The sequence below is a fragment of the Phodopus roborovskii genome, unplaced genomic scaffold (assembly GCF_943737965.1).
Source record: "Phodopus roborovskii unplaced genomic scaffold, PHOROB, whole genome shotgun sequence".
In the NCBI taxonomy this organism is placed as follows: Eukaryota; Metazoa; Chordata; class Mammalia; order Rodentia; family Cricetidae; genus Phodopus; species Phodopus roborovskii.
The window spans coordinates 1,716,399-1,729,294 of NW_026126516.1; the positions used below are offsets into that span (position 1 = coordinate 1,716,399).

At 45.9% G+C, this 12,896-nt stretch overlaps 1 protein-coding gene across 7 annotated transcripts in view; it reads right to left on the reverse strand.

Annotated features, from left to right (window-relative positions):
* Ttc7b (tetratricopeptide repeat domain 7B) overlaps positions 1–12,896 on the reverse strand; it is a 204,206-nt gene that overhangs the window by 72,147 nt on the left and 119,163 nt on the right. For all 7 annotated transcript variants that reach the window (XM_051196459.1, XM_051196460.1, XM_051196464.1 and 4 more), the window contains 5 exons: positions 11,822–11,905; positions 10,720–10,824; positions 8,829–8,946; positions 6,848–6,905; positions 1,025–1,097 (listed from right to left, as the gene is read on the reverse strand). In XM_051196459.1, the coding sequence (XP_051052416.1) occupies positions 1,025–1,097; positions 6,848–6,905; positions 8,829–8,946; positions 10,720–10,824; positions 11,822–11,905 (438 nt within the window). The remainder of the gene's footprint in view (positions 1–1,024; positions 1,098–6,847; positions 6,906–8,828; positions 8,947–10,719; positions 10,825–11,821; positions 11,906–12,896) is intronic.

Genomic DNA, 12,896 nt, shown 5'->3' on the forward strand with positions numbered 1-12,896 from the left:
TTATTTAAAAAGTCTTACCAGGTGTCAAACACATGCCACCGGGGTTAAATTGCCAAGGCAAGGCAATGACAATGGCAGGCAGGGGTCCTCCCCTCCAGGAAGCTCAAGTGAGGAGGGTGATATTATGTAAGGAAGATGGCTTCATGAGGAGGCGAAGGGTAACCAGATGGTCAGGGTTGAGCCATCTCTGCTTTACTGGCAGCTCCTGTCCCCTCCAGCTGTGAGTCACACTCCACCAGGTGACAACCATTGCTAGGGCAGGCATCTTGGCTTGCTCTGGTTCCAGGTTGCCAATGGAAGCTACTTCCTAACACTATTCTGTGGCAACTGGGAAGGGTGCTTCCCACAGCCAGCCTGCAGGGGAATGACATATCTTGGGAGCCAACCTCTGATTCACCCTTCCAGTCTGCACTCAGGAATGTGCCGGGGTCACTACCAGTGTCTCGCACCTGGCGGGCTGGCAAGCATATGACTGCAGTTTCTAGAACAGCTGGGAGGGAATGGGGATACTAGCATGTGAAAGGCAGCTTAAGCTGCCTCTGGGAAGATGAAGGCCATCAAGGCTTGGCCTTCCAGCAGGAATACACAATGGTGTAGTGCATATCATTTATGCATTTTGATCTGGTGCCTCTTCTTGATACCTTCTGGCACTTTCCAGTTAAGCATAGACACCCTGTGACAATCAGGCTCCAGTCAGTGACTAAATCTCCACCGTGAAGCACAGCACTGGGTTCCACTACCCCATTCCCGTTAGCGACAAAGGCTCTTTGTCAGGGTATGTGCTCTGTCCTGCACTCACATTGCCATCTGACCCCAGGCTGGACCCTCTAGATTTGTGGATTTACTCTCAAGACTGCAGCCTAGGCCTCCCGTCCTTCACAGCACATGCGCAGACTGACTTGAATCCCACAGTCTTTTCTGGGAGCAGTGGGCTCTTTCTGAGTGTAGCGCCCAGCTCCAAGCCAGCCTCAGATGAAGGAAGGAAGGAAGGAACAGGAGCTTAGGGAACATTGCAGACACTCACCTGCCTGGAGATGGCGAGCTGCAGAGCCAGGTAGAAAGCTGCTTGGTGATCTGTAGGTGACAGGCTATGGGCCCTGAAAAGGGTTCACGGCTATTAGTACAGACGGCCACTTTTGCTTGCCTTATCACAAGTTGCTATCTTCATGACTGCATTTTGATGTCAAAGCTTCATTTTCTGCTGAATTATGTATCATTTCTTTAGCCCTTCCCCACACCACAAACAAATGTTACACATTCTGACCACCATACACAGACACATCATGGGAATACATCTTTGGTTCTTGTCCAGAACCTAAAATGGTCACAGAGGTTCCCAGGCTTTGTGCAGGGGCCTAGAGACAGGGAATCCACAGGCCCCGAGGTCTGGCCTCCTTAAAAGATACTATTCCTTGGCTGAACAGAAGACAGTGTCATTTTGGGTCATGGTAAAACCAACTAACAGGTTGTGGGTCCTGAAAAAGTATTCACCCCTTTCTGATATAAACCCGTTGCTAGATGATGGCTACTTTGGTTAAGTTTGGTATGGCTTTAATGCTACTTCATCCAAATTTCTGGATTTCAGAAAAAAAATATGAAAATCAAAGACCAGCTTTGCTTATAAAATGAGGTTTGGACATTTGTGTACCAGAAAGGGGAAAGGAAAGAATCCATCCATTCTGAGGATTCCACTAATCCCACGCAGCTCACTAACTGTGTTCCTATAACTGTTGTGTTTTGTATGGTCAGACACTAGGCTTGCCTCCAGTCACTGGCCCTTGCTGCTGGATGCAAAGACTGTTCTGGCTGCCTAACAGGCTGTGAGTGTAACCTTTTTCGGTTTTATGGGGAAGTTAATGTATTTCATCAAAAGCAATTCAAAATGTGATTGTGTATAAGACCTATTTCTGCTTTTAACAATCTGGTAGGAAGAGAAAAAAAATCCATAACTTCCATATAAGGAAGCCTGGAGCAGATTAATTACAAAGTGGATCCCAGATAGCAAACAAGCACCATGCTTTGACATCGTTCTGTGACCAAAGGAGGGACTATCACCAGCAGATGAAACAGAAGCCAGATCATTATGGAGTCATCTGTGGCCAACTTGCCAAGGGCTTCTACAGACATAGGTCTTTTGTCAATTGCCAGACTGCCATGGAGAAAGAAAAAGACATGTAATCTGTGTAACCCAGAAAACAAGACAAATCCATGAACTTGGGCACTGTTTGGGTGAATGCTGTATTGTGTTCAGAATTGGGATTTGCCCTTTTCTTAAGTGTTTTAATTTATTTAAAACTGTATTAGTGTGTGTGTGTGTGTGTGTGTGTGTACATGCATGTTCAGGTAAGCTTGCCTATGACTGCACATCTGGTGGACAGAAGTATCTGTTCTATTGTTCTTCATACTTTCTTTTTCCTTTTTTTGAGGCTTGTTCTCTCTCTGAACCTGGAGCTCAAAGTTATGACCTGGCTGACTGGCCAGTGAGCCGCAGGGGTCCACCTCTGTTTCTCTGCCTTCCCAGCACTGGAATTGGAGCACATATCACCACACCAGGCTTTCATGTGGGTGCTGGGAATCAAATCAGGCTCTCATGTTGAGCAGTGACAATTTTATGCATGAGCCCCACGGCTCCTTTTGTTAATATTAAGAGCAAAGCGAACTCAGTCCTGGGGAACCTTAGTAGCAGTCCTGCTACAGCCCCAACTTTTGGGCTTTTCTGCCCTGGGTTTAAGAGATGGCAGATGAGAGTTCAGTTCTCGCTGCATTCTAGCTCGTATGTTTTACAAGCACAGGTTCTCTATGCATTTGTAATGAAAAGATTTGTCTTTGGTATTCATAAGTGAGGTGAAAATGTCACAGTTTCTGTCTTTCCCAATTATCTAGTGAAAATGAGTATAAAAAATCGATTATGAAGAAGCATTTTATTATGTAATTTATGTTATCTCATTTTCTTTCAAAAATAATAAGGTCAGGTTTTTACAGCCATCAAAAATAATTTGTCAGAACTATAATTTTTCTCAGGCCAGCTTGTATTTTTCCACACAGTAAGTAAATCACGGTTGCTTCTATCTAGTGTCAACTAAGTGAGAAGGTGGCAGCTGCTGTGGTAGATTCTGAGTGTGGACAGTGATTGTTAGAGGTGAAGACCCCACCCTGGTCTCATCAAATGGTTGTGAACCACTAACCACAGGCTTGTAAAAGAAACAAACTGGAAGTGCTAGCAATTTTGCCATGTCCAGGGAGTCTTATGGTGACTTCTAAAGAATTTCCATTGAGGCTAATAATGAAAATCCAACTGCCAATTTCTATTGAAGTACACCTTAAGACATGCATAGTTTTAAGTGCCTTCTTTGGAAAATTTTGCTAATGAATTAAACTGACTATTTAGCAAAAGAAAGGGAGTTGGTGAAACAAGAAAAAGTAAGAGGCACTCACCCCTGTAGATGCCACACACCTTGCTGCAGCTGTGTGGGACAGTTCAAGTGGCTACGCTTCCTGGGACAAGGGCCCTTTGATATGCTTACTGTTACTTTGCTCAGTGAAAACCTAGTGCCTGAAAATTCTGCATGAACTGAAAGCAGCTTCACAAGCCAGCCTCATGTAGGGAGTACCTGGTCAAGTGCTAAAAGAAAGTCAGACAGCTGAAAATGCCATCACAGCATGCTTCACAGTGCCTCTATTGGTACAGCACCTACACCTTAACAAATTCAATTCTTCTTCCACGACAAAGAGACTGCCCATCTAACTATCCACCCTTCCACTTATCCATCTATCTACCCACCCATTATCAACCAACCTAGCTAACTCTCTACCTACCTATTCCCCCTTCTGCCCCCACCCCCACACATCCATCTATCCATCCATCCACCCACCTACATATCCATCCATCCTCCCATTTATCTACTAATCCATCCACCCACTCTCTGATCACCTATGCATCCATCAAACTTGTTGACTTACCTTTTGTCTCTCTACTAAGGCACCTACATAGCCTATCCCTATCCACTTGCACCCATTCATCTGTTTATCTATCCATTTACATTATGTAGCACTTACTCTTAAGAGTATTACTAGGCTCTAGGGAGTCTGGAGATAAATAATACAAGGGCCTTTCCTTAGGGAGCTCTTCCCATCACACCCAAAATGATCATCACGGTGTAATGGATGCAGGCATAATGGGCTGCTGTTGGAACATGGATGACTCACACTACTTGGTTAGACCCCAGCATATCCAGTACACTCCTAAATTCCAGCTCTAACAGTGCCTAGAGCTGAGCTAAGAATAAACACAATGCTGATCAATTTTGATTCTAGCTTATAAAGCACAGTTTTCACAACCATGATGACTACAATTTATGAAGTTCCTATTATGAACATCTTATATAAGGATGCCCAGAAAAGGAGGCAAAAGCAGAAATGGAATGGGGGCATGTGTGATGCCAAGGCTTGGTTGTCATCCTGTTGTCCTATCTGGCTAATTTCTCAAAGTCCCCTTTAGTTCTGATTACAAAGGACACAGAATTCATGGATTAAGAAGAAATATGCACAGTTAAGTCTGAGTGCTCTTGCTAGTTACACACCTTAAGCTTGTCCAAGTGGCTTTAGCACTGAAAGTCTTACATTCTAGAACTGCTCAGCCCCAAGCTATCATCCCCTACACATAAAACCACCACACTTACACCGAAGCTAGGGGGAGAGAGAGACAATAAAGCGAGGGTGCATATCCCATGCCATCCCGAGTAGCAAACATGGATGATGTAATGCCACTACTTCTCTTGGGAGCAGAGTTTACTAGTGCACTCATGACACGACACATGCTGTCACCACCTTTGGGACTGCTTTTCTCCATAGGATGTGAAAGTCCTCTGAAGCAATAGCTTATAACCCTGCACATAATTTTCTGTCACTACATTTTTATTTGGCATGAATCAACTGGCTGAGGTGACTAGGTTATGGGTAAGAACAGCAGGTATCTCAATATCTGGATAAAGCTACACCACTTTGATATATTCAGACACTGACCCTTTGAGTGGCCGGAGAACAAATCTTTCCAAATTCTTCCTCTAGTTATGATTAAGACTTCATTCCCACAGGCTATATCTGTAATCCTATCCCTCTTTTAAATGTATCACTTTTTTTGTTGTTGTTCAAACAAAATAAACAAATAGCAAAACCAGAAGCAAAAAAAGTAGTATAAAACAGAACTTTGGGGAAACTATATAAAATACACAATAGAAAAACACTTTTCACCCAAGTGGTTTTAAAGTCTCTATTTACATTTAAGCAGTAATACAATCTTTCTTATTTACTTAAAATCTTTCCCTTAAAGCTTTTATTAGGTCTCCAGTTAGTTAAACTAGTCAATGTCTACTTGAATCAAAATCATTGTATGCAGTTGAAAAACATTCTGTATCTTAGATAAACACTAATTTAGGTTAGCCTTCTGCAATGTGGTCAAGTTAGGACAGCTTACTCCTCCTTAGTCCCTTAGGAACAAAAAGGTTAAATCTCTTTGAATTCAAACCTAAGCAGAAAAGGGAGAGAAAGGAATTCAGGCCGACAGGACAGCTGTTACATAACCCTCAGCTACACAGGCAGCCCCAGGCAGACCACCACTGCGGTCTGTTTTTAGAGAACCAGTAAGACGGGCTGATTTAAGAAAAGTGAATGTGATGTGATGGCCACTTTCTGAGGCATCCTTGTGTGGGTTTGACAAACTAGGTCTGGAGAAAGCAAGACCTGCAATCATTTGAGATGGAAATGCTCTCATGATCTGGGCTGAGGGACACTAACAACGAATGCTGAGCCCAGAGAGGGGACTCTGCGGATGTCAGCTGGGATGTTTCGTCATTAATCAAGAATAGGACGGCAAAGTGAAGGAGTTACGGGCAAGCCTGACGGACACAGAAGGAAATGAGGCATGGACATGATGGAGTAGCAGAACCAGGTGGGGAGGACTTCATGACGAGGGCACACAGACAACATGCAGATCTGTACCAAGCAACACTGGGGAAAGCATCCAACAAAGGGGCACAGGCAGGCTCATGAGGGCTTCAAAGACACAGCCAAGTACCCAACACAGCTTAAGAAATCAGTGTAACTCAGACGTTATTTAAACATGACGGGACCAAGTCTGATCCTAGATTTCTGCTCAGAGCTGTATTTTCAGGGGCCAACTTAATTTTGATGATTTGTTATACCCAAAAGGAGTAAAATTAGTTACAAGTAAAACTACCTAGATCCTGGCTCAACCCTCGTTCCAATCTAGGCCCCTGATGACTCCTTTCACTCCCGAGCCCAGCCCCTTACTGTGATGGCATTATTGCTTGTCCTATCCACCCAGGTATATACAGAAGCATGGGGACACTCACGGATTTCACAACGATAATGTATTGTTCAAGTGCAAGGTACCGTGGTGCATTGTGGGGCAATGAGTTTGGGATGACTGTTATGGTGTTTCAGAGACTGTCAAACCTCCAGCTTCAACATCTCTTAATATAATAGCCTACAGCTTGACATGCAGAATGACAACGACAAATGCCTTTAATAAAGGAACCAGCTCGCTAGACAAAGTATCTATCTTTCTCGTGATGAAAACACTTTATCAGGAATAAATAAAAAAAATACCCGAATGGATTAAGAGTATAGACGAACAGGGCAACAAGCAGTAATACCACCTTCCCCTCCCACCTTCTAGTTTTGAGGTTTCACGTTTGCTGCTCAAGACAACAGACTCCTCGGGGCAAAACACTGTTTACATAATCTTTAAAAATACCCCGTCTTTCTCATACTCATCACACTCGGTTGTCACTACGTACAGCGAGTGAAAAGACAAACTCCCACTCACCTCTGAAATGCAAGAAGCGCCTTCCTCTGCAGGACCTCTTGCATCCCTCGCAAGGAAGCTGAGAAAAGCGTTCTGTTAGTAGGTGGCAGGAGAGGTTGGGATACGGAGTGGTAATACTAAACCCACCACAGAAGCCATGTTTCCTGTACCAAGTTCTGAGGGCCTACTGCACAGGCACCGTTAGGACAGGAAGCCCTGCCCATCCCCAAGGCTCTTTCCATGCTCAGTGCACATTACTGTGGAACAATGTCAAGGAGACAGTATGAGCATTGGGACCTTAGTTCTGTCACATACCCAGCAAGCTGCATCTCTCTGAATGTTAATCCAGTCTAGCTTATCCTTGCTACTTTTCAAGCACATTTCAAAAGAAAACCAGGAGCATGCTAGTAGTCGGGTGGGGAGGCATTTTCCCAAAGACCGTTTGCACTCAGGAAGAACCTTGGTTCCCCCAAGGTAGACAAGAAGAACTAGCTCTGGCAGGTGCAGTCAGGGGTCATGTACAATGGATCAATGGTCTTCAGAAATCCTTCTGGTATTGAACTTCTATGACCCTGGGCCACAGACTCTGGCTTGATGCTAGTTTAATTTACTAACTAATGGCCAGGATTCTAATACCTTGATATCAACGTAAAAGAACAGAGCTGTCACACCCAACATGGCTATAGGTCTATCAGTCCACAGGTGTGAGGCCTCCTCGCTGTGAGCAAACGCTCACAGGCTCCCTTTCAGCCTGCCTAGTAACAAAAAGCAGACTTTTTACTGGAGTAATGAAGAGTCCAGAGAAGGGTTCCCACTGCAGGAGGCCCTTATCTAATCACTGAACAAGGGCAGCTTGACTGCCAAGAGATTAGCAGTGGGAGACTGTCCACAGGGCTGGGTGTAGCTGGGTCTGGGGATACTGGGAATCTTAAGTACAGAGAACTTCTTCTTGGCCCAATTGAACCTCAAATGCTGTAAGAAGGTGCATTCAGCAGGGTGCGCTGATTCTAAAGGCTATTTAGGGGTAGATTCTGAATCAAGAATGTACGTGGGTAAGTCTATGGCATTTAGGCTTTCCCCTGAAAGTCAATATTTGAAGACATATGCTGACTATGGTCAATATATCATATGTACATGGAAAAGCAGCCAGAAACCCAGTATTGAAAAATCAGCTGATATGCCAAAGCTGCAGCATTTTAGGGTAGAAAAAGGAAACTTGGGGTTAATTTGTAGGAATCACAGTGGTAGTCATACTATGACTGACTGGAACAGTCGGGGAGGGAGAGTATTGGGGGTGGGGAGCACCCAGGAGGCTGGCAAGATTCTGCCTCCTGCTCTGGGTGGTACTTCAGGACATTTTGCCTTATACTAGTCATTAAGCTATCTGTCTTTGAGGGTTTTTTTTTTGTATTCATGTTATATCTTATAAAATGTTTAAAAAGATCAGAAAATAGTATCAACTTATACTTTCTGCAAAAGTTAAGCATATGAAACATTAGGATTTATTTTAAAGTCAAAAAAGCCATCAATAAACCCTTTCTTAGTATATTCAGAATATATGAATCCCCACCATCAGGAGCCATTGAGTGTGTGCAGATTTGTGAGTTAAAATGTGTGAACAAAGAACTGGACAGTCCCTGGCCAGTGCAGGGTTGCTCCCTGCAAGTTTTGGCCCTACATTCTTCTACACTACTGCACCTAAGACCCAACGTCCACCCTTTCCCTTGGGAATGGGCCAGATGAAGGGCTGGGGCCGGGACGGGAGTGCAGCTGCTGTCTAGTCTCCAGGCCTTGCTCTTCTTGCTCTCAGGGTAGATTCCCAGCCCCTGCTGGCTCACTGGAGGCACCATTTGCCCCGCTTCAGGGCTCTGGCATTCCCCATCCCAGGCTAGGCAGAGAAGGGAGGAGCACGGGGGCCCGCAGGCCAGGGTACCAGGGCCCCTAAGACAGAGGAGACTATGGCACACGGCAGTCTTGGGCCCTGCAGGGTGGGGCCTCTCACCGTCAGTGGCTTGCAGACTGTATGTGAGCCCCAGAGCCAGGTAGCCCTTGGCCTTGAATTCTGATGCTTTCTCTCCCACATCAACGACAGTTTTGGCAAACTTCTCAGCCTCTTCCAACTGAAAGATAAGTTAAACAACAACAAGAAGAAGCCATCAAATGTCTAACATCAGTTCCCATCAGTACCTCCTGCTAACAGTGGGTTCCCAATGAGTTGCTTTGGAAATAACCCCCAAACCTTCCAACTCTACCCTGGCAATTCTCTTTATGGAGCCTTTTCAACAGTCCACAGGGCTTTTCTTTAAATTTCCCGTTGGCTTGTCTGCTCTCTTTTCCAAAGCTGCTGTCATATTTGGTGGGCTTCTATCTTTTACATCTCCATTTTTTACTGCTTGGTTCTGTAATGTGGGTGGACTCAGGAGTCAGAAGTCAAATGGAACATATTTGCAAAGAATAAAGTTCCTGAAATGTGTTTGGGTTTTCCCCTTTATTCATGACATAAAGAATGCATTCAGACTTGTACTCTCTTTACCACAAGCTGTTAACAATTTCAAAACTTGACCTATTTTACAGAACACGGCACGTGGGCCTCGCGCCAGCAAACTCCTGTGAGAACATGCACTTGTGAACTTCATGGCACATGGGCCTTGCACCAGCAAACTCCTGTGAGAACATGCATTTGTGAACTGCATGGCACGTGGGCCTCGCACCAGCAAACTCCTGTGAGAACATGCACTTGTGAACTGCACGGCACGTGGGCCTTGCACCAGCAAACTCCTGTGAGAACATGCACTTGTGAACTGTACTCTAAATGAGGCCTCTTGCCCAATTCACTAGAAAAAGAATGAGATTTGCTTCTTTAAAAGTGTTGCAAACGACAGTACTGAAGCTGGATGTAATACATGGGAATTCATTGTACTCTTGATTGCTGAGGCCTTTGGAAATTTTAATAATAAAAAGGTACAAGAAGACATACAGAAAAGATTTGTTACGCCATCTCTAAAAAATGATTTATTTTGGGTGTCTAGGGGCCTGTTTATCACAGGAATAAACAGAACCCTGTTGGGAGGAGGGCAGCAGCCACTTGTGTCCCATGTCAAGGCACACTCCCTCTCCCTCTGTTGCTCCCTTCCGGCCTCGGCATGGTTCCTTCTGCTCACAGTCCCCTCCAACCCCCCCCCCCCATCAGATCCACAGGAGCCCATCACGCCACAGCATGGCTGGGAGTCTGTGCCTGCTGACTCGTTTTTGTGTGCCTTTGTGTTCCAGGGAAATCAAACAACAATGGATCACTCTTTACAAGGCTCACTTTTCTCCTGTTGGGTGAGAACGCGTGGAAAAAGGAAAGAAGTGAGGACTAGAAGAGAAGAAAACCTGAGTTAGCAGGGAGTCTTGCTTTGGGGCAAATGATTCTACCTGGATGCGCAGATGAAAGAAAGAAGTTGAAGGAGACACCCCTCTATACCACAGGCTGAGCGAGTTAGTCAGTTTTCCGTTTCCTAATGCTGCTCCTGTTGGGGTACTAGGACCCTGAGAGATTCGACTATTGCTACACTCAAGTTTGAACCTGACTGCCTGAAGAAAGCAACATGTGAAGGAAGATGCATGAAGGAAGTTGTGTTCTACATGTGTTGAGTAGAGGGTGACTCTTTAGAGATGACTAGAAAGCTTTGGGACCTTCTCAGTCCTACATGTCACACACAACAGCTGTGTCTCTGAGTGTGAATCCAGTTCAGCTCATCATTGCTACTTTTTGAGCACATTTCTGTTACAAAGGAACCCTGGAAATCACTGACTCCCACAGGGTGCATGAGGCTTGACTGGAGGCATGGAGGAAGTTGATCGCGGGCGGGCTAGAACCCCTGTGGAGGAAGGGAGAAGCTTCCACTTACCCAGTGAAGGGAACCCACACAAAGCTTGGCGGCCAGGAGCGGGATGGTGGCATCATCTGGCTTTAGCCGGATGCATTCCTTCAGCACCTTCACAGCGCGGGCAGACTGCACAGGGACAGAATGATTCTGTAAAACTCTCAATGTCTGACGGGACGAAACAGTCCAGCCCTCTCAGAAGGGTTTCCCAACTGAGCAGGACCAGGGGTCAATAAGAACCAGAGCCTGGGGCTCAGAGTGACAGAGGCCTGAACTGTTATCATGAGCAAGCTGCAATGTGCCGCTAGTACGTGTCTGCTAGGCACGTGTCTACTGCCACCACAGCTACAGAAACAATGAGAGAAAATAGACTGCAGAGGTTTACACTGCTGTGAAAAACAAACACCAATTAAAAGCATACCAAAACATATTTCGGAGCTCGCTTAGCACAAATAATCTCCTAAGTGACACTTCACAGTTCAGAGAATGCCAGACTTAGTAATGGCTGCATCTCTCTCAAGTGTGCATATTGCAGGGCTGCCACCCCAAGTAGTCGGGCCTGTTTCTGCACTCCGATAACTCTAGAACTAGGCACTTACCACCGCTCCATTTTACTGAAAAGGAAACGGAGGCGCTGAGTGACACGCCATGTGTCATTCAGCTATGAAAGCACTACAGGCTTCTCCAAGCAGCAGCAGCCATCCATGTTTATGGCTAGTATCCTTTGCTGCTTGACACTACACTCTGCTGGGGAGAACCTAAAGACATTCGCCATTCACCCCAATCCCAGGCCTTCTCCCCCTCCCCGCCCACCCTTGGACACGTGCACACATATGCACACACCTCTGGGACATGTTTACACTCTCAAAGTAATTCAAAACTTAATCTAACCATGTATGTGCGTTAGTCACAACAGGTTTTAAAAAAAAAAGGCAAATTAAGAGTTCCCCATCTTTGTCCTATACCCACCTTGGCCCCTAAATAATTAAATTTGGTGCTCCATTATGAAAAGGCTCTAGGACAGTTTGAAATCCTATCTTAGCCCTCCGTGAGGTGGCAGGTGTACCCTTCACGAAATTCAATGGCACAGGTCTGGAGGGAGAGTGGCCCCCATGAAGAGACTCACCTTTCCCGCAGCCATCAGGGACAGAGCAAACTGGTACCAGAGATGGAACTCTTCAAAGGCAAACTTCATGGCTCTTTCCAAGCACTGGTTGGAAAGAAAAAAAAAAAAAAAACCACGTGTGCAGTGAGAACTCTGTTCGAGCTGACCCGTGTGACTTTGCATCCATAGCAGTTCAGTCTGCCAACTCCCCTGACCTTGAATGCCTAGAACTTTCCACCTTCACAGGCGAGGCACCCCCTCACCCGGCAGAGCTTGATGCCAAAGGCCACACCAGTTCACAGCTGGCTAGACACACGGGAAGTTTTGCTGTGGGAGGGGATGGAGGCTGGCACACAAGCATCCCAACCACAAGGCGCACACTGACTAGTGTCCATGGGCAAACATGGGAAGAGTCCAAAGGCTTCAGGAGTGCTATTTACAGGAATGGCCACTCAACTGGGCCACGATGCTGAGAAAGAGACCGAGTTGGGAGACAGGGATGGTGCTTCAGGAACACTGCCTCAGTTTGGCCATGGCAAGCACAGTGAATGCACTTTAGACAAAGGGTCTGTGGGAGGGAGAGCTGGAGCCATGTCACCTTTGGGAGGTCAGCTGCTTTTCCAAATTCCTTTGTCTTTTCTTCTGTACCCTGAGATCTCCGGCCACCATACCTGCATTAATGAACGGTTTTCATTCTGCTACACTGCTGGGGAAGACAAGGGCACGCTTCCCGGCTTCTCCAGCACTGGCCAGCCTGCTGTGACTAACTGCACTCTTGGGTAGCAAAGTCCCAGCAGAAAGCATGACATCATCACCTCAGAGACATAAGAGGGTCATTGGTGCTGGTGAGGTAGAAGACCACAATAGAGGCTGGGAAAAGGCATGTTCTAGGGGCTTCAAAATCCACACACATGTCCAAGTTAGAGCCAGAAAGCGTAGGCCACCATAGGAGGACCGTGGGCAACATTTCTTTTGAGGGGGAAGAAAAGAAGACCGATAAAAGAAATGGGGGTGGAGGCTCTGGGAGAGGGCATGGAAGCATGTCACCACTCAGTTTCAGGAAGGCTGCAAACAGGACAAGCAGCTGCTGCAGCTA